We start from the raw sequence: 22895 nt of genomic DNA on the forward strand, positions 1-22895 counted from the left end.
GATGAAGAATTGCTGAGACGTCACAGAGGAATCCGGATACACGGAGAAAACTCGTAGGCCTATGTTGTCCGGACCGGGTTTGTTCAAAACAAGTTATAAATTGAAGAGTGTGGTCCTAAAACTCGCTCAGTTCATTTGGCCATTTTTATTATGTATATACATATATGATTTTTTTAGACCTCTATCATTATATTTTCTCATAGGTATGAAACAAAAGGTATGAATTCTTTAAGATTGTTTGAACCAAAATGCAATACTGCTACAGTATTTAATCGCAGTAGTAATTAAGGCTCAAGAATATATAACGAATTTATATTTAAATATCCTAATCTTGTTAATTCTAATAGTTCTAGCATTAAATTAAAAAAGTTATGTATGGATTTTATAAAAATTGAAAAATTGTAAATTTAAATTTATATAATCTTATTGCGTAGTAGACATAAGACAAATTGTATTATATATTTCTTAATTTCAATTCAGGAATCCGCCCCTGAGCACGAGTTCTACTCTTTCAGGGACGAGCTAAAGTTTTTCTGTTTATATTATATTTTATGTTACAATTATTAGCAAAATAAATAAATAAATAAATAAAATATTTTAAGCTTCTTTTCTTCCGAAACAATGCCAATCCTCATCTAAAAGTTTGTGTCATTGTGCATGTCACTTGAGTACTCGCTCAGTTCGTAGACCGATGGATAAAAAAACTAGTCCAGTCTTTTCATAAAAATGAACACAACACGTTTTGGGATCACACTCTTCAATTCATTGTGGATATTTGTTGGGCTATTTGAAAGATCTATTCTAGCTATAATGTATTGTCAGTCTTAGAAACAATTGACGCCTCGACTCGATGGTGAAAATGTTTTTATTGCACTACCTATTTACACTAAATTCTTTTCCCTGGCATTTGTTCTAGCTACTTAGGGGCGACAAACAACGGAACGTCAACTAATGGTTTGCTTGTGAACCTGGTCGCTCGTTCTCTGACCATGCGCAATACCTCCTTTCTGTGACTTTAGAAATATCTATGCGCCATCAATTATTTCTAAGTGACATATTTTGAGTGTTTGTACATGATATATCATGAATAATTTCAAGGGAAAAATTGTTCCAGGGCCGGGTATCGATCCCGGGACCTCTGGTTGAACGTACCAGCGCTCTACCACTGAGCTACCCAGGAACTCCACCCGACACCGTCTCAACTTTTCCCTTTATATCCACACAACTCGCTTGGGCTGACGAAACGCCAGAGACCCACAACGAGTGCACACAATCTCTGTGTGACTTGGAATTGTGGTTTTCTGTTAACGTACACAGTGACGTATATATTATGCAAATCTAGTCTTTCAGGTGAAGCTCCCTGTAAAGCAGATTGGAATAATTTCAAGGGAAAAATTGTTCCGGGGCCGGGTATCGATCCCGGGACCTCTGGTTGAACGTACTAGCGCTCTACCACTGAGCTACCTGGGAACTCCACCCGACACCGTCTCAACTTTTCCCTTTTATATCCACACAACTCGCGTGGGCTGACGAAACGCCAGAGACCCACAACGAGTGCACACAATCTCTGTGTGACTTGGAATTGTGGTTTTCTGTTAACGTACACAGTAACGTATATATTATGCAAATCTAGTCTTTCAGGTGAAGCTCCCTGTAAAGCAGGTGTGTGGATATAAAGGGAAAAGTTGAGACGGTGTCGGGTGGAGTTCCCGGGTAGCTCAGTGGTAGAGCGCTGTTACGTTCAACCAGAGGTCCCGGGATCGATACCCGGCCCCGGAACAATTTTTCCCTTGAAATTATTCCAATCTGCTTTACAGAGAGCTTCACCTGAAAGACTAGATTTGCATGATATATCATGATTCCATGAACTTATATGTATGCAAATATTTGGACACTGTCTACTCTCTAGGGATGCCGCATACCAATTCCTTTGCATCCATGCAAGAGAAAGATTGCTCTAAAGTACTTTACATTGCACTAGTAATTGTAATGTCTATTAATATTCCTAATTGAAGTGTTTTCGGATAAGAGTTCCTACTTTCAAATTACTTTTCCTGGTTCTCTATACCAAACTTATAATTATTATGTAGCCTATTACAGTTAGGAAATGTCGTGTATACGTATTTATATTCACACAGAAATTTTTTCAGCCCTAATAGTATATGAAGGTCACAGCCATTTGTTCGAATCCTGTCTTATTCATGAATTTTTTGCTGTCTTTGTGACATTTTTCCATATAGAGCTGCGTTGACTCCAGGTCAAATGAGCCCCATGAATAATTGCCAGTTTTAAAACCGCACCACTGAAAGGCGCACTGCAAAGCCTGTTCCTCTCTCATTCTGCATTCAGCTAAGTATCCACTCATATATCATGTCTGCACTTTGTACGGGGAGATACGTGGTGCTGGCTGGCAAGGTCGAACATTCCCTAATGAGGTGCTGATGAAAGTGAAACTAAATGGAAAACTATGGAAAGATGACGTGGGAGAGAATCAGCGTAACGTCTCGTCACTAAAAGAGCCTGCTCGGTTTCCGGGCATCAAAATAGAAACAGCTGTTATGAGATAGATTTCCTCTGAGAATTTTAATTTTTCCTTTCAGTTTCAGTTCATGATAATTTACTCACATCATCTTACAGCGATTTTAAAAATGAGAAGTACATAGTCTTCCTTTATTACAAGTTCCATCTTTGAACTCACAGGGATTTTAACTCTAGACTCCGACACGAAAAACCTGCTAGTTCTCATTCACTCAAGTTAGGAATTGTATATCAAAATATCATAGTTTCTAACTGGTTCAGATAATCAACTAAGATCCTTCTGGTAAACGACGACTGTGTACCCGGATTGGAATCTCGATGATTGAATCGTATTTGTGGTGGACAAAGCTAAGGTTCCTGACGATTTTTCTCGGGGTTCTCCTGTTTCTCTTCATCATCTTCCATCAATCTCCATTTCAATATTCATTAGCATTATTTTAATAGTATTAATCCAAAATGGTGCGGAGAGATGTAGCGTACAGATCGCAACAGTCTGTGCAGACATAGTACCCTACTCTTTCGAGGGGCGGTGGAAGGGAACTCTAGTGGAACTCCACCGGTCTGAAGCTTACATAGCTGATTCTACGGATGGCGCCACATAGCTGGGTCACGATATTTACCAAGAAAACAGTCGTTCGGACTTTAACAAACATTCCTAAGTAAAGGATTGTGATCGAGCGAAGTGGCTCATGCGTTCCGCATAGGACTCACATTCGGGAGATCAGTGATTCGAATCCCAGACCGACCAACCTGACTGTAGTTTTTCTGAGGTTTTCCACAATTACTTAGGCAAATGCCGGATTGGAATTGTCACTTCCCTTCCCCTTTCGTGTAGAAAAATAATTTAGATTTCATATCATTCACCTTCTTCATCTCTCTTCATAGACCCATGTCTTCGTCCGCTTACTGGGAGGGGAGTCCTATCCGCAACCGTTCTTGGCTTCCCAGCCTTCCGCAATATCTCTGCCAGAATTCATTCCTTAAGAGCACTTCCAAGGACGCTTCGACACCTTGGACAGGCCGTTAAAATGGATCCTGTGCTGCTTAGTCACTTGGCGGTGTGAACTTGGGGCGGGGAATAAGGGGCTCCCGTTGGGTGAGCGGGTGAGGGTCACATGCGGCCAGTGGGCTAGTACACCTCATCCTCATTCATTCCATAAACAAATTCGAGCTGCACAATAGGCCTCAGTATGGCCGACGTGCAAAGGGTTGTCCCTAACTCGCCCCTAGCCACCGTTACCTAACCTAACCTAAAAGGAGTGTAAGACACAACAAGCTTATTGAGAATGCGGTGTCAGCCATCGGGCCCTTCCTGCGTACAAAGGAAAAGAAACCCTCCTAGATGCGCTATTCTGACAACAAATAATTCAGTCTCTCAGGTAGGGGCACGTGTTAAGTGGAATTCATTATCTTTATGGTTTAATGATGGATGAAAATGATGACTAGCAGTGTTGAAATTTTGGCGAGAGCAAAAAAGTTCGGTAATTTTGAGAGTCATTATTCTTTTACGAAATTTCTTCACTAAATTATAAATCATTGCTTTAGAAGGCTCTGGCGAATCAGGGAATGACTGACGGAAGTTTGTTACAATTGTTCTTCAAGATTCGTATTGCCAGGGGCGTATTTTGCGGGCTACCGGGGCTACCGGCGGTAGCCCAAGGAAATTACAAAAAAAAAGTTTATAATATAACATAATGTAATAATTTTGTATTATTAGTTTTACCATAGTAATTAAAATTAAAGTAATTGTTAGATATATTTTGTGTAATAATAGGGTCAGCGGTAGCCCAAACCCTTTAACCAGTATACGCCTAAATACAAAGTTGTCGTAAATAAACACTCGTTGTTCCAGGCTATATTTCATAATGGACACACTACTGCACTCTAAATGTACGGTGTACAGCTACATTCTCACTGTGTGAACGTGTTTACGTAACTAAACACGAAACGTACGCGAGCAAGAGGTCTGACCACTGCGATGGCGCAGCAGTTACTACGCATACGACTTTCCGCTGACGCCGGTCTAGTCCTGGCCGACTCACTCTGTACTAACCTTTCACGTATTTTTGCTCATATAACTTTGATTAATAATAGCATGCACACAACTACGCTTTTATCTCATAGTGAGTACTAGCTTATGTTATAATGAGATAGGTTTGAAAGTAAATCCAGAAAAAATAAAGTATATGATTATGTCTTATGACCAGAACATAGTGCGAAATTTAAATATAAAAATTGGAAATTTATCGTTTGAAAAGGTGGAAAAATTCAAATACATTGGAGCAACAATAACAAACATAAATGACACTCGAGAGAAAATTAAACACAGAATAAATATGGGAAATGTCTGTTATTATTCGGTTGAGAATATTTTGTCATTCAGTCTGCTTTAAAAAACTGAAAATTAGAATTTTTAAAATAGTTATATTGCCGGTTGTTCTGTATGATTGTGAAACTTGAACTGCCAGAGAGAAACAGAGGTTAAAGGTGTTCGAGGATAAGGTGCTTAAGAAAAATATTTGGGTCTGAAAGGAATTAAGTTACAGGAGAATGAAGAAAGTTTCACAACGCAGAAATGCACGCATTGTATTCTTCACCTAATATAAGTATTAACATTAAATCCAGACATTTGAGATGAACAGGGCATGTAGCACGTATGGGCAAATCCAGAAATGAATATAGAGTGTTAGTTGTGGAAAGCCGGAGGGAAAAAGGCCTCCGGGGAGGCCGAGACGTAGATGGGAGAATAATATTAAAATGGATTTGAGGGAGGTGGTATATGATGGTAGAGACTGGATTAATCTTGCTCAGGATAGGGACCGCTGATGGACTTATGTTAGGGAGGAAATGAACCTTCGCATTCTCTAAAAGCCATTTGTAAATAAGTAAGCCTGTGTTATAGAAGCTGATCAAAGTGTTATCAGTCTGCATTTGCATATCCCGATATTTTTTTTATGAAATTGTTATTTACATGCAAAGGTTTTACGTATTTTCGTAAGGCTTCCAAATTAGTCTTCTTACATTGTCTTTAAGTTCGTCTGTAGTGTGGAGGTTATTCCTGTAGTTATACTCTATTTTTAGGGGTTTTTGGAGTGTGAATAACAATTTCATAAATATATGTTGGGAATGTGTGAAATCAGATGTAGCCTACACCACTTTACACAACTCCTGTAACACAGCCTATTCATTACTAAATAAAAATATAATTGTGTACATGATATTATTCATCAGAGTTATAAGAGTAAAAATGCACGAAATGTTATGGATCGATAATGACGCAGTCTATGCCGGTCATGTAAGCATAGCTGATGTGCGTGTTCCCGGACAGGATCCGAACTCAACATTCTGTATAATTGAGTTGATAAATAATGATGAGACGAAAAATTGGCTTCGAGTTTATTTATTCAAATCAGGCACACCAATTGTAAACATGAAGAGGGGCAGACAGTTACTGAGCGTTCCAGTGACAAATATAGCTTGTACTGTAATTGGACATGGGCATGAGTTGCCAATCTTATTTTTCTTGGTTAAATTTCATTTAGCAATACTACAATTTTTGTGACAGTAACAAAGAAACACCCTGATAGGGGAACTTGTTTTCTGGATCCGTTACCCAAAGCAACTATCCAGTACTGATAAAGTTTCTTTTCCTGCCTTCCCTAATAATGGAGCTCAGCAATGCTGAATTGTCTGCATCTGTGATACGTGTAAAACCCAAAACTCTAGCACTAGATTGAATACCTTGAAGCTCTTAAATGGTACATAAGCTTCCTCTTCCTTTCCACATGATCTACACACACACTATGTACGATTAGTATCTTTTAGATGTATTTTTAGGTGGCAAAGATAATATGTCGCTATATTTATGGCACTTCCACTTAATGAAAGAATATAGGCCTACTGATTAAAATCAGGTCGTGGGCCGCATTGAAGAAGTTAACCTGTCTCGTGGCTAGTATAGGCCTAGCAAAAAATGATTATATATTTAAGTTTCAATGTCTTTTACATCTTCCGATTGCCCTTCTCCATTCTTCTCTATCGCGCCGTAGACCATCTTCAAAATTCCTTGCTGTCGTCACTGCTGTTATCCCAGAACTACCGGCAAGATGGGACAACTAATAATAATAATAATAATAATAATAATAATAATAATAATAATAATTACATGAACACCCCTTGAGAGCAATGGTCTCCTAGTGGTACGTAAGGTTAGCTCAGGTTGATTCGTACTGTGAACCAATCCGTGCGAGTGGTACTTCATTTGTAACCTTACATCTGCCTATATTAACTTTCATGTGCTTTTAGTTGACATTTCTTATTGATTACTCATTTGTCACTAATTTGCATAGCTACTGCTCGAGTGTGAGGTCCTGGAAAGTAGAAGGCTCCAGATATTTGGATTCTCTGCACTGGGCAGTACGGAAGATCTTTACATAGGAGTGAAGATCTTGGAGCTTGTTAAAACCCAGAACTCGAACCTCTATGAAAGGTTATGGAGAAGCATAATAAGCCTTGAGGCTGACTTACGAGAGTCAAAGTTCTCAGATATTCTTCATTTACTACTGCTACTGCTACTTAAGTATTTGTAACACTGTATGCACTTTTGTTGCAAATCATCGTGCCTCTCTAGTACTTGCAATAAAAGTTTTCATGTACTTTCATCCTACCCTCAATAACCTTTATTATGTTGAAGTTTTTGATATCCCTGCCTGAGTTTTACTCTTAATCCATGGTCGATCACTTTCTAGAAAAACACATAATTTGACTTTCCTGACTTGGTGTCTGCACAACACCTGTTCTCACATATAATTACTCGTACTTCGGGAACGAATGGGCATTCCTTTCCTAGGCGGGACTAAAACCCAAAACCTTGGCTTTTACACAATGTCAGAGTACTTTGTGGATGGCACTTTCCAGAGAACAGCCCGTTTAAGTGACGACCGATGTCAAAGGGACCTTAAAGTCCACACAATGTCTCCGATATCGCAAGCTCCACGGGAGGTACGTTGCTCTGAAATTAACAGTAAGAGAGCTGCTCGACACATCCACTCCATTTGTGGTTGTCACAATGGAAACAGCTGCACTCGTTTCCAAGTATCCACAGTTTTTAATAAAATTTCCCGTCTCTATGGAGACAAGAGCTTTATGACGTCACAAAAGATGTTGGCCGTTGCTATTATCTCGACCTGGGAAGCCAGACAACGAATAATATTTCCTATGGCTTCTTGGGCTTTGTGAACTACTCCATGTAAATATTTAAAATACAAAAGAGCGCATTATGGATTACAGAATGACAGCCTCAATAGAACAGAAAATAGACCACGGCTCTTTGCATCCCATACGTGCATAGGCTCGTTCAGTAAAGGATATTAGCACAAAGGAACGTGAGTTTAAATCACTGCTGCCAGAAATGTTATTTACTGGAAGTATTTCAATAAACAGTAAGCAAGCAAGGTTTATAAAATAAATTTTAATCTTAAGATTCAAAATAAATTTAAGAACACTTTTACTAACGGTGCTTCTATTTTATTGCTACTACTACTTTTACAGTTAATTCTTCTACTATTTCTACTTGTATTACTACTACTGCTACTACTATTTCACTACTACTTCTACCTTTAGTTTAACTTAAACCACTACTTCTACTAGAATGACTATCGGCCTTATTGTTATTTTAATCATACTTAAATTTCTTATTTCTTATCACATCATCTGTACACAGTAGTCCTATTAACATTGATATCCTTGGCTTAGGCCTATATGTCTATTTTCAGGAAACTGTGTCTCACCATATTTTCTGCTCCTATTTCCTGAAAGAAGATATAGGCTAAATCAGGCTACTACTATTGTTATTACTCACTACTTCCACTCATATTGTAACTGTGTTCTTTGTCGAAACCAACCATTAAAGAAACATTTAAAATGGAAATAATTAATGAAGAGTCCATCTCGAATACAATTTGGAATAATTATGTATAGAATTGAATGACTGAAAAGCAAGTATTATGTAAAACACGCAATGAAACTTCTTTTCTGGCTTTTATGTTATTTGATGTCAGAAACAATTTCTGACTGTACATTTTCAGATTCAAAGGGTATGTATCTCTCCAATTTCTCGATTTCTAACATTTCTCTAGTGTCATTTAAGCCCCGTTCCTTTGCTGTATTTCCGTAATGGTTTTACTTAGAAATGGCTTTTAAGGAAACCGAGGTTCATTGCCGCCCTCACATAAGCCCGCCATCGGTCCCTATCCTGAGCAAGATTAATCCAGTCTCTACCATCATATCCCACCTCTCTCAAATCCATTTTTATATTATCCTCCCATCTACGTCTCGGCCTCCCCAAAGGTATTTTTCCCTCCGGCCTTCCAACTAACACTCTGTATGCATTTCTGGATTCGTCCATGCGTGCTACATGCCCTGCCCATCTCAAACTTCTGGATTTAATATTCCTAATTATGTCAAGTGAGGAATACAATATGTGTAGTTCTACGTTGTGCAACTTTCTCCATTCTCCTGTATCTTCATCCCTCTCAGCCCCAAATATTTTCCTAAGCACCTTATTCTCGAACACCCTTAAGCTGTGTTCCTCTCTCAAAGTGACTATGCAAGTTTGACAACCATACAGAACAACCGGTAATATAACTGTTTTATAAATTAGGTTTACGTTAGTTTTAAAAATTAATCCGTGTAGATTCCCTTGATTCTTAAAATAACTGTTGAATTTTCCGTTGGAGACATAGTTACGTAATGTAAGCTGTGGCGCGACAGTCCATGAAGGGCCAAGGTCGACCAGCCTACTGCTGACTTCACGTCCACATACCTCAGCAGAGGTGAACATTCATCCAACCAGAACGTGGGTAACATGTGGTCAATGCGATGATCCCTCCAGTCGTTATAGCTGGTTTTCAAAACCAGCTTTCGCTACCTACCTAGCGCAGCTTCCCAAATTCATCCCGATGCTGGCTGAGCAGTCTTGTATTGGTCAAAATTTCATGAGAGAATTTTTTCCCCCACGAGGACTCGAACCAACGCTCATTCCGTAACGCGCATCCGGGCATGATGGCTTACACCACGACGCTATGGCGATGGACGTAGTAGGTACACATTAATCAATGTTTAGAGAAACTGAAGCTTTTTTACTCCACTGTTTCCATAACGGCTGAGGTTAATTTTGCAAAGCGGTTCATACTACGAATGTTTCCAAGCACTATATCTTGCTTGATGTTTTTCATTCGAAGTTCAGTTATGTAATTAATTATTAATTTCTCTGACAAAAACATGTTCAAGATGTATTGTCTGTACTATTATCATTTAGTCGGCCTGGGTGGCGCAATCGGTAGAGTGCTGGCCTTCTGTGCCCGAGGTTGCGAGTTCGATCCCGGCCCAGGACGATGACATTTAAGTGTGCTTAAATGCGACAGGCTCATGTCAGCAGATTTATTGACATGTAAAAGAACTCCTGCGGGACAAAATTCCGGCACACCTACGACGCTGATATAACCTCGGCAGTTGCGAGCGTCGTTAAATAAAACGATTTAGTTTTACTGTTATCATTTACCACTTTATCATATATGTAATAATAAACATAAAATAATCCTTAAAGCCATTTCCGAATAAATCGTTTCTTCACCCCTTAATTAAGACCAGCAAGTTCTGCATAAAAAATTATTGAATTTCAGATGCGTTATTCCCGGTTGAAGTGACTTAGCGATAAGTGATGAACAAAATTCTTCTAGCTGTTTATGGGAAATAGTGGTACGCCTGAGAGCACTAGTCATACTTGTTATTCCTAGATCACGCATCATCCACTGTATCGGTCACCTTACTCGAAGAGGTTTTAATTGAGTTCCTTCTGGAAAATGTTATTCATGAAACAATGAAATTGCTTTAAAGTCACTAACTTAAGCGAATTCACTATAAAATACTTAAGGGCTGGAGAAAGTGCTCAATTATTTTAACTAACCGTGCATATTATGCAGCAATTGAAACATCCTCTGTGTTTATTAAACTTTTGTCAAATTATCATCTGTTATATTGTACCGAATTTCTTCATTTGTGAAGTGTCAACATTTCCATTCGCCTTCTGCTCTAACTCGTACACAATGAGTGTCACCCTGGACAATGGCATGCTTCCCGTCTCAGCTTGCTGTTCAACAACCTATAGAATGGAATTTAATGAGCATGTGTACTTAACCGACATGCAGGTGATGATTAATTTTGCAGGTAATTACCGTAATCAAATATTTTTGGGTATCTGCGCTCTGTACTGTTTTTCAACACCATTTATTATGAACTAAAATATGTTTTTTTTTTTATCGTTAGTGTCCATTTTGAATAAATCGTTCTTTGTATAATATTGACATAGGGACTTCAAATAATCAAATGTTATTCAGTAAAACATGTAAGTTTATATATATATATATATATATATATATATATATATATATATATACATATATATATATACCTGTGGAGTAACGGTTAGCGCGTCTGGCCGCGAAACCAAGTGACTCGGGTTCGAATCCCGATTGAAGCAAGTTACCTGGTTGAGGTTTATCCGGGGTTTTCCCTCAACCCAATGCGAGCAAATTCTGGGTAACTATCGGTGCTGGACCCCGGACTCATGTCGCCAGCATTATCACCTTCATCTCATTCAGACGCTAAATAACCTAAGATGTTGATACTAATATATATATATTTACCATATGAACAGACTTGTATCCAGTTTGAACAAAATCCATTGCAACCAGAACACACTTCTTTGGTATCAGAGATGCTGAAGACGTATTCCAGTAAATATCAAAATCGATTTCTTTCTGCATCACAATGTTTTCCATAGACTTCCCACAAAGAAGAAGAAGAGGCTAATTGAATATTATAATAATCTCTTTCAAACATGCTTTTTCCTTGTGACTGTCTTTCTGTTATCAACTAAGATTTTGTGTCTAAGGACACTGATTTTAAAATTGAGTTACTTTTTTTTTAAGATATTTGCACCATGTCGTAGACTGAGAAACTTCCATCCTTTCGGAAGTACACATATCTGCTTCACCATCAGGAGAAACGGGAAGAAGAAAACTATATGTTGAATCCGTTACCAAAGAATATTCTCCAGGAATGAAAATAGCACTGGAGAATAGCCCTTGCTCTTCGTAACAGATCCAACAAATAGTTCCATCTTCCAGCTTCCTTGATGTTGCAAACGGCGAAAAACTGTTTTATAGTTACCCTATTAACATCTACGCATTTAGTTTAGTGTATTAGACACGTTCATTAAAAGTCTAAGATTTAATCTATGGAGAAAAATAATAAAATAACGGTTTCCACTTAGCTTTCGAAACGAATGAGTAGATGTATTTCTTGTGGCGTTTGTACGCTTGTGTTTTACCTACATTTTTAAAATACATAGCAACGTTTTGGAGTATTTTTCCGTTTTCTACCTTGTCCAAACTGTTTTGCTGCAATATTGACTCTACGCACTTAAACCTTCATTACATATATTTTCCTTTTTCGTAGGAGCGACTTCTTTTGTCTGTATTGCCACGCCACGTCGCCATGGAAATGAAAGCCGATATTGCCGGGAAACCCAAGGACACAATGTTCCACAAAATCTACATCCAGCGACATGAGAACGTCAGGTGAGTACACGATCGTTACCAAGCAACACGGCAACAACATGAGATCTAATATTTTGCTTTAGGCAACACTAGACACAGTAACAATATACAACACGATCTGTATGAGAAATTAACATATCACAGAATTAGCTGTCTGAGACAATGAACGTTTTGTTGTCTGTGTAACCAGGCACAGACCGATATGAAACATATAACTCCTATGTGCAAAATATAAAGTCTTTCAGGAGGAAGGAAAAACACATTTATTCATCCTATGTCAGCCGTACATAGGAGACTGTGAATTCTTACATTTTCGAAACAAAGATATATAATTACATATAGGAGATTTTATTATTATGCTGTATCACTATTTAAGTTATTTAATAGAGCAAAAATCTGAAAATCGATAACTATGTCACATAGGAGTTATTGCAGGAACAACGACGGTATAGTTGTGTGTGTATCCAGATAGAATCTGCCTCTCATATTGGACTTACTGTGTAACCAAGCCTAATGAATTCTATCAGAGATTTAAACTTATTGTAACAAGATACAGAACGTTCTGTTTAAGATTATGTTGCTCTTCGCTGTGTAACAAGATATAATTGCCATTCAACCAATGGCAGAGGTCTCATTCCACGCTTGTCTTAAACTTGACGGTCTGAAGCGTTCTATCCCCACCCAACTTCAAGACAAGCATGGAATGAGACCTCTGCCATTGGTTGAATAGCAATTATACTTCTCGCCTCCTCTGTCGGCAATGTTTACTTCTCCTGTCAGACATTACGGGACGAAGTATAATAATAAGAATCTGTATGCGACATTGCATTTAATGTTGTCTGCATAATTAAGGGGACACTATAGTGAAATAATGATGAAAAATTAAGAAAATCCACTTAAAAATGTATTGTGACTTTCTACTTAGACTGAGCTGAAAAAGCTAATTAATGTATATTCCCATGACTATTTTCAAGCTTTTGAGTCAATATGAACTAAAAATTTTGTAAACTTTGTTGCAAGGAACCTTTTTAGTGACGTCAATATAAAATATATTTAAAAAATATAATTTCAGAACTATTATCCCTGAGGACACCAAACTTTGTACAGATGATAGTACCGTAGGCCTGTTTATGTAGTTTAAAATTAATACATTTTGGATGAAAATTGTAGCAGTTTTTAAACTCACATAAGTGTCCCCTTAAACTATTAAGTTTTCCTCGAGATATATAGAAATATATGTTTACACATGTAACCAGACCGGACATGGAGATTTCGTCTGAGGGATTTTAAGTTATTGTTATGTACACAACTACAGAGTGAAATGTATGCGAGATATAACTTATTGCCTGTGGCTCGGATTTTGATGATCTAAAAGTTAAAAATGATAGTGAGTATATCTTTAGTTAAGTGTTATGTATTTGTTAAACACATGGTATTTCAAAAAAGTTAATCATTTTCTGTGTAAACAGCGCGCCACAGATTTTGTTACTTGTGGAGAGCGTACTGTAATCTTCTTTCTGTTTGAGCTCATTGTCAAAAGAATAAGTGAATAGACTTCAGAGTCAATGTTCACCAGACCGCATCGGAATATCCAGTGACAATGAGGGTTGTGCCTGAGATAGGCGAAATGTTTGCTAATCTTTAACTAAACTACGTTGCAATACTAACTTTTAGGTCATCAAAATCTGAGACCTATAATCTTTTCGCTGTAAGAAAAATCCTAATGTAAACAATAGCACGTGGCTGAAGTGAGGCTTCATTGGCCGCTGTTTGACGCCATAGATTCTCAGTACATGTTCCCGCCTACTTTTGTACATTCTGTTTCATGTTAAACATTTCCCGTTCCTCGTCAAGTAGGCCTAACCTCACTACTATGCATTCGTTTGCTTAGGAAACATTTACTTTATAATTACTGTAATTAAAACTCACTTAACTTATCATATACATTTAAGACTATTTGTTTTTCTCCGCTTTTCAGAGGGTTTCCACTCTTATGTTTAATAACCACACACACCCAGGATGCAGAACCCATGCTTCAGTACCACGTGCTTACGTGAACAACTACGAGCTCAAGTGACGCCAGCTTGTTACAAGAACAGACTACCTTGATATTACTGTTGGTATTGATCCGCGTTCATAGTACATAATAAAATATAAAAGTAGCTTTCCTTTTACTTAGCGTTTTACATATGTTTCATTGTACTTAACAATTAGAATTCAATTTTTCATTTCCAAACAATACAAGATTATGGTTTCCAAATACGAACTATGTTTTCCTGCGTCATGTGAGTGTTTCGACTGGGAGCCAATCACGGGTATGACAGCAACGTGCTTATGTTTACAGTAGGATTTTTCTTACAACGAAAACAGTATAGATGGGGATTTCTGTCTGAGGGATTTTAAGTTACTCTTGTCTATGTAGCTACGTACAGAGTGAAATGTATGCGAGATGTAGCTTATTGTTAGTAAACTAGCTTAGCTTCACACAGGAGTAAGGATTAATTTTATTCATAATACACAAGACGCATTCCTACTGACGTGTTTATGAGTTCCCGATGATGAAGGCCAGCATGCCTTGTCCTCGTGGCGACACTTCTCTCACAATCTGCATTTGAATGTGTATGAATAGCGTCTTTTGTTTCTATTCATCTTCATCTCGCTTCTCACAACCACTGCCATCTGTAGAGCCATGACAGAGTTAGCTACGAGCGGTCGAACCTCGCATTCTCGCTTACCAATACTGCCAACTTGCTCTTGTTGCAGTATCCTGTTTGCCGACATCTGCGGATTCACGAGTCTCTCAGATCAATGCACCGCCGAAGAGTTGGTTCGCTTGCTGAACGAGCTGTTTGCCAGGTAAATTCAGTCTAGTACGTAAATCCCAAAAATTGGACTTAACGAAATTCCTTTTACACATTTCCTCCCGAACTACAGTCATAGAAACCCAGTCTATAAATTACCGATATATTAACTTTATAAAAAAAATAATTTAAAAGTACAGGGAAAAGCAATCAAAAATCACAGTTCTCTTAAGGGTGATGTCATCTTCTAATTCAGTAAATTACTGCAAAATTTATTGCTGTTCCTAATGAAAATGAAGGAAAGGATTACTGTATCCATTGTGATAATTCTCCCTTACCAGTATAGATAAGAAAAACACTAAAGTTTGCAGGAACGTACTGAGTTACATGATGACATCACCCTTATGAGAATTGTGATTTTGTTTTTCCCTGTACTCTTCAATTGAGGGGTTTTGGGGAAAAACCAGGCAGTTCCAATTCAGTATCTTTCGAGATAATGAAGAAAAACTTAACGCCACACAATAATCATGTACAGAATAGGCAGGTCCAAAATGCATTATAGCTGTGAATGTAATTCTTGGAACTACTTGGTTCTTCGACCAAACGATAAAGCGTATCTTTTTGTCCTCTATGCATAAATAACTCAAAAATGAAAAAAAAAAAATTGAAGCTGCCTGATTTTTCCCCCAAACCCCTCATTATTGTAAATTTCGTTCTTGCAAACGCCAGTTGTTCTCATTTTTCCATTACTACAATTCCATATGAGCCGTTCAGAGCAAGAGTGGTGTAAGTCAAAAATGAGAAATGAGGGTTAAATTAACATTCTGTAAAATACAGCGCAAAGTAACAATTAATATTTAATTTATTTAAACTATTAGTAGTCAGTGAATAGCAAGAAGACCATATTAATTGCTACTTTGTGTTGTATTTTACAGCATTTTTACTTTAAACCTCATTACCCAATTTTTACTTACACCACTTTTGCTCTGAACGGCTCATATCATGGAGGGAAATCAGATTCACAGACTGGAATTGTTAAATATATAAGAATCAATGTGAGTCGCCATTGCCATCTGAAACGTGAGAGGCATGGAAAATATTTGAAATTCAGCGCGGTATTTCGTGTAATCAAAGGAATTTAAAACTCATAGTTTGCAAACGTTATCGAAAGTAAATACTAAGTAGCATGAGGGGAAGAAAGTTTGGGAACTCATTGCTGTATATTGTTACCATTTAATTAAACCTAATTCGATAAACATAAAACTTTATTTATCGTGAGTCGGCCTGGGTGGCGCAGTTGGTAGAGTGCTGGCCTTCTGTGCCTGAGGTTGTGGGTTCGATTCTGGCCCAGGTCGATAACATTTAAGTGTGCTTTAATGCGACAGGCTCATGTCAGTAGATTTACTGGCATGTAAAAGAACTCCTGCGAGACAAAATTCCGGCACACCAGCGACGCTGATATAACCTCGGCAGTTGAAAGCGTCGTTAAATAAAAACCATAAGAAGAAGAAAAGAAGAAGTATCATGAAATAGAAATGAGCAGGTGATTTGCAACACTGTCCCTTTCCACAAAATAAAAAAAAAATTGTTTTCATACGATTGTGTTAGTGTTGGTACACACGAACTTAGAAACGATTATATTTTCTTTCAAAAGCAACTCTTTTCTAAAATATTTTTGTTGAGAAATACGAGTTCAACTGCAAAATTCTCCCTTTCCAGCTTCCAATGCACAGCGGGATTTCCCTTTTCCATGTAAGTAATTTTGTAACCAAACTCTCCTTTTCCTATACTTGTTATGTGTTGTTCATTATTATTTCACCTTTCCAACTAACAGTGATTGAATTGTTATTATCAAAGATACAGAAGGGAATCATTCTTCGAAATCACTGCTGAGAATGCCGCCGTGCGGACATAAAACAAAGATTCACGTGTGAAACTCTAGGGATGCAGGATATTCGTGACTTCTATCATGCGTTTTTATGGGAATCTGAACAAAGTGGATCAAGATTGTTATATTTTGAAGTACATTCCTCACAGCGTTCCACAGAGAACATCTCGAGCAAAAGTACTAAACAGTTCCCGTAAAACATCAGCAAACAAATACTACCTCCGTCAGTACTAAACAAGCTTTTACACGAGTTTAATATAGCAATTACTTTTAATCTTTTAATCAGCGCACACTCCTCATGGTTCAATTAACTGCCTGCGAAACTTGTTTCCAGGACGAATAATTTCACGATTTGGAGACATTGCCTGGCCGCCAAGATCTCCTGACCTGACTGCAGCTGTTTACTTTCTATGGGGTTATCTCAAAAGTAGGGTGTATCGCAACAAGCCTCGCACCATCATCCAGCTGAAACAAAACATAAGGAACGAAATTAGTGCCATCGAACCTGTTTTATTGGGACGAGTTATGCAGAAGCTTCATAGCAGATTGCAGGACTGTATTCGTTGCTTTGGAGGCTACTTACGAAATGTAGTTTTTAAAAAGTAGGCCTAATCAGATACTAATAAATTGCATTGTACTGGGTTACTTCCAGTATAATGTGTTTTCTTTTAATTCGCCCTGAGTGTTCCACAACGGGCCTATAGAAACCGTCATATCCCAATGCCACACCCTATATTATACTAAATGTGTTTTATAAGTTCGCTGAGAGATACGCTGAAGTCACGTTTGATGATGTTATAGGAATTACAAGTGAATTTACTGGTGTTTACGTTTCAGCAATTTTAAGACTCGAAAAGAGTTCCAAGAAATAGGAAAATTAACCACGTCAGGTAAAAAGGACGTAGAAAAAATCTGTCCGTGACAAGTGTGGCGATTTTGTATTAGTGCATTGCACTGGGAAATACACAACTTCTTTATTAAAAATGCGCGAATGTAAAGGCCACTAAAAAGCGACATTTTACGGAGGAATACACTACTTATGACGTGCTTTTGTGTGCCTTCACTTTTTAATAAGAACAGCAGAAGAATACAGTACATGATCAACCGGACAGAATTCCATATTTCAAATACTTTAAACAACGATATTTAAAATTAATTTTTCTTGTATCTTTTGTGCTTCGTATTTTCTTAAGCGTTTCAATTCAGATTAAGCGTATCATTCAGTTTGTTCTCATATTATCCTGTTTTTATTTATTTCTTAATTATCCGTGACCATAGTCTTCCCACTATCTTCTTGAAAAAGGTTTACTAACGATGTGTGAGTGCCACATTTCCTCTTCCTTATCCTGGAATTCAACATCGTTATGTATATCTATTTAGCCAGTAAGCGACACGAGAGTTTCACTGGCAGGTACACAACGGATGAGTATAAGGTACAGAAACAATCTGAAATGGAATATACGAGCTCTAAATCATGCTTCCTGTTGAAGTCCGATTGGTTTATGTTGGCACAGGATTTTTAGAAAGAGAAGGAAATACCGGCACGCATCGTTGCGTAACCTCTCGGAAAATATCTTAGGATGTTGGCGGGAGTGGGGGAACTCCTGATATGTGACCGCTGGATGAAGCAGTGGCGGAGCGGTAAAACTTTAAGGGTGCTATTCATAGACATTTCGCTAGCCCGTGCTACGAGCGTGCTAAACTAGCCCCGGCTATCGACTGGTTACTTGTACGGGATTCGTATCATATTATATCGCTAACACTGGTTTATGAATACGAAAAAGGTTAGTTCGCTGATCATCCACCGGAAGCCCGAGCTAAGAATGTCTATGAATACGGCCCTAAAGCTTTATCTTTTTTCCAACACCGCCGGTTTGAAAAATAATAAACACGAGTGAAACCACCGATATTAAATAAAACGTAATAGGCCTATGATATAGGCTAATATGCACTTTCGAATTAATTATGCTTAGATTCTATTATTTCCAACTCAAAAACTAAAATAATTCATAGTATGGACGCCACCATTGATAATTGAGGCACTCAGAAGACGTTAGTAAGTTTTGAGATAAGTGACTTTGAAGTTGAAACGGAAACTTAAAAATCTGTTACAGGACTATGTTGCTGTAAATTTACAGTTGTATATGTTGGTACCTATATTTTTTAACTTCTAAATAGAAATGATCTATTCTAAAACAGTTTAGGTAAAATAGGGTCCTAAAGTCACTTGTATTATTTTGTCACGAAAATATTTTTGTGGAAAAGTAATATAAGTGCAAGGGTTTTCAGTATTCTTATATTATTTAAAACAAGAATAAGGACATTGCTTACAACATTGAAACATTTCTGTCTTAAGAGCCCTTCAGCTTTCTTATTATCATATTATAACAAAAAATGTGTCTGTATAACCGAAAGAATCAATCAATCAATCAATCTTCTTAATGTATCCAGTTGCTTGCTGACAACATAAAGTCAACTATAGTCCACTGTAGTATTTTCAGTTCTTCTTTTTCATAGTAAATTAGGGGTAATTTGATCGGTGTTTATTACAGACGCCTGTTGTTAGTAGCCAGAGTTGGGGTGTAGTAAATATATACTACAGAGATGTGTCTTCTCCAACTGGTACTGATGATTTTAATTTACTTCTTTTGTGGTTTATGGATGGACAGTATAGAAGAATGTGTTCTAGATCTTCATCATGATTATTACACCAAAGACAAGTAGGATTATCAGAAAGGTGAAATCGGTGTAGGTACAATTGAGTGACAATGTGATCTGTTCTGGCTCTTGTTAAAAATGTTTGAACATGTCTGGGCAAGTTTTTGTACATTTTCAGGTCATTCGGTTTCTTTTTAACGGACTGTAAAATTTTTCCTTTGTCAGAAGAGAGCCAATTGTTGATCCATAAGTTCATAAAATGAAACGTTACTGAAGTAAAGGCATTGGATAGAGATATCACTTGAAGAGGTCTTGGTTGCAAATATGTTGCTTGTTTCGCAACGTTATCGACTTTCTCGTTTCCAGGTAGACCATAATGACAAGGGATCCATTGAAATTTTATTTTCTTTTGGAGTTTTTTTAGTTCACTTATTTGTTTCTGAATTGGAATAATTCTATGTGCGTGCGTATAGGTGTGGTACATATTTGATTATATTAAATATAGCCCCCTTGGAGTCGGTAAGTATTCAAATAGATCTTTCAGAAATTTGAGTAACACACTAAAGAGCAGCATCAATAGCTAGCAATTCAGTGTCAAGACTGGAGGAGGCTGAACATGGTATGAAGTAATTTTCTTGATATTTTGGAATATAATACCCTGCTCCTGATGTTCCATCATCAGGGTTTAGAGATTCATCTGTATAAATTTGAAGGTAATCCTTATTTGTGCTGCAGAGTAGTTCCATGGCATCTAACTTAAGAAAGTATGGAGGGTCATTTTTTAAATGATTTCCTGAAATTTGTAGGCAGTGTTCTGGAATTATCCAATTTCATGGAGGAATTTCATTTACAACTAGAGTTTTAGCAATGAGTGTGTCTGTGTTATAGATTGGTATTTCTTCCTTGTTTATTTTGTAGAAATTACATAGGATATTATCTGACAGTTTGAAGAACATCTGAGATCTGGATGAGGCTTGAAATTTTGAATGTATTTTTAGATCCTTTTTTAATACATAGTGTCTGATTGGTTGAATATTATATTCGACTTCTAGGGCAACAGTTGATGTGGTTTATGGTACTCCGAAAGAAGAGGGCTAAGAAAATTTCAAATTTTAAATGAAATTCAGCCTTAGTCGCTGTTCATTACGTCACTACCCTCATCTAATGAAGTCACATCTCTCTCTGCTGAAACATCTATGTTTCTGTCATGAAGTGCATCTGTAGTGCTCCTACAGCGAATATTCCTTCAACTTCCTCTTCCACGCACTTTTCCACGTTCTGCAGACCTTATTATAGACCCATCCTAATGCTTCAGGTCGTCAAAGAAAGAGTGGTGTATGAATGGGATGAATTTCATTAGCTATTGCAAGTTGCTCCACTTAGCAAAAGTTATCCTTATTGGATCACTGTATCGTCGGTATAGCTCAATGTGTGCAGCCTTTCCACGAAGATGTTTCGAATATGTAATCCATTACCTCTCTCCATTATGGCAAATGAATTAGTCATACACAGAAGAAACGCAACAATAATATGTAAACAACGCACTTGAAATAGTTTGCCTCTCAGTGAAAACTCTGTATGCATTGTAATACAAGTGTAAGGCCAACATGGATCAGTAATGACTGGAACTGCACTTATATTACTTTTTCTCTGAACAGAAGTGACGTTAAAGATTTAGAATATATACTTATCTCACTTTTTAAAAAAATGTCACTTATATTACTTCGCTTCTGAGTGCCTCAATTCTGACCGAAGCAGCTATGAAGAAAGTATAACAACAGCGTTTATTTCTTCCGGAAAGTCCTGTCTTAATGGGAGGTTACATTGTGCTTCATCCGGAGTGGAAACAGATCTTTGGTGAGAAAAACTTTCTCTTTCTATCTGCCTGTGTCATTATAAACCAAAACAAGAGTATACAACTCGTCACACCTTAGTAAGAGCATTGCAGTCATACAGTACGTGTAGAAATACTTCTACTCCTTTCAATTGCGAGTAAATAATGTTGATTCATAATCCTAACAACAATGAGAATGGAACAGGTCAGTAGATTTATTTGAATTTTAAATTATTTTACACTTTTCATATTTAGAATAACTGAATACAGATCTTAACCAAATTACAAAGCTCTGTGACGAACATTGGAAATAAAATTACGTTACATCTTAGGGAATCAATTTCATGTGCAGTGTGTACCTATGAGTACACAAGATAATATTAGAGTAGAGCATAATGCAACAGAACTAGAGTCTGCGTCTAACAGTTCTTAAAGAACCCAGGTTAAAATAAGAGTTAATTAAACATCCCTGAAGTCTTCATCAGTTTTAGAAGCTTACTGTCCTTTGTCTTTATTGAATTCTCTGCCTCAGATTAATTAACTGAAACAATTCACATATTCTGAGTTGATTTATCATAACCACAGATTATATGCTATTATCAGTCCATTTCGAACTGGCAGCCCAAACGCTACAAAAGTACAAACCACGCACGAATCACTGAACTGAAAACTGTGAATTGAAGCACTGGTAATTTCGGCTGTCCCAGCTGACTTTAATTGAAGAGAATGATCCAGGATTGGCGTAAGCACACGTGGCAAAAGCAGCCCATTACTTGACCTTGAGATGCTAATTCGAAATGCACAGATAATAGATGGCCTAGTTTCTGTCCACCAAGCATATGTTAGGGTGTCCATTATGATCTCATTCTATTTATGACATTTCTAATGCATAGTGCCTCGTTAACAGTTTCCTTTATGGTCCTCTGGTAGGTGGTTCTCAGGGCCAATACCTGCTTATTGATGTCCTTTTCACTTCTGTGATAACTTGCCCACGTGATCGCGTGGTCATACACGTTGAAACGCTCACCGCAGGCCAGACTTGAACTTGCACCGCAGGTTCGACCGCCTGGCCGCGGAGCACCACTGCCTGCGCATCAAGCTGCTGGGGGACTGCTACTACTGCGTGTCCGGCCTTCCAGAGCCCAGACCTGACCACGCGCACTGCTGCGTGGAAATGGGACTGGACATGATCGACGCCATCGCACTGGTGCGTGACGTGATGGGCGTGAACGTGAACATGCGCGTGGGCATCCACACGGGGCGCGTGCACTGCGGCGTGCTCGGTCTGCGGAAGTGGCAGTTCGACGTGTGGAGCAACGACGTCACGCTCGCCAACTACATGGAGAGCGGGGGCATCCCCGGCCGCGTGCACGTGACGCGAGAGACGCTGCGCTGCCTGGATGGAGACTACGAGGTGGAGCCGGGGCGTGGGGGCGAGCGCAACGCCTACCTGCGCGACCACAACATCGAGACCTTCCTCATCGTGCCGGGGGACACCTACCGTGCGGTACGTAACTGCAGCAACGTGACCTCCTATGGTAACACGTGATTCCATG

The 22895-nt window shown here is 38.1% G+C and overlaps 1 protein-coding gene across 2 annotated transcripts in view; it reads left to right on the forward strand.

Moving 5' to 3' along the window:
* The window catches only part of LOC138705851 (adenylate cyclase type 6), an 896572-nt gene that overhangs the window by 816591 nt on the left and 57086 nt on the right, over positions 1–22895 (forward strand). For both annotated transcript variants that reach the window (XM_069834532.1, XM_069834533.1), the window contains exons 9-11: positions 12058–12179; positions 14922–15014; positions 22396–22846. In XM_069834532.1, coding sequence (XP_069690633.1) covers positions 12058–12179; positions 14922–15014; positions 22396–22846 — 666 coding nt within the window. The remainder of the gene's footprint in view (positions 1–12057; positions 12180–14921; positions 15015–22395; positions 22847–22895) is intronic.

Source organism: Periplaneta americana, chromosome 9, assembly GCF_040183065.1.
Source record: "Periplaneta americana isolate PAMFEO1 chromosome 9, P.americana_PAMFEO1_priV1, whole genome shotgun sequence".
Classification (NCBI taxonomy): Eukaryota; Metazoa; Arthropoda; class Insecta; order Blattodea; family Blattidae; genus Periplaneta; species Periplaneta americana.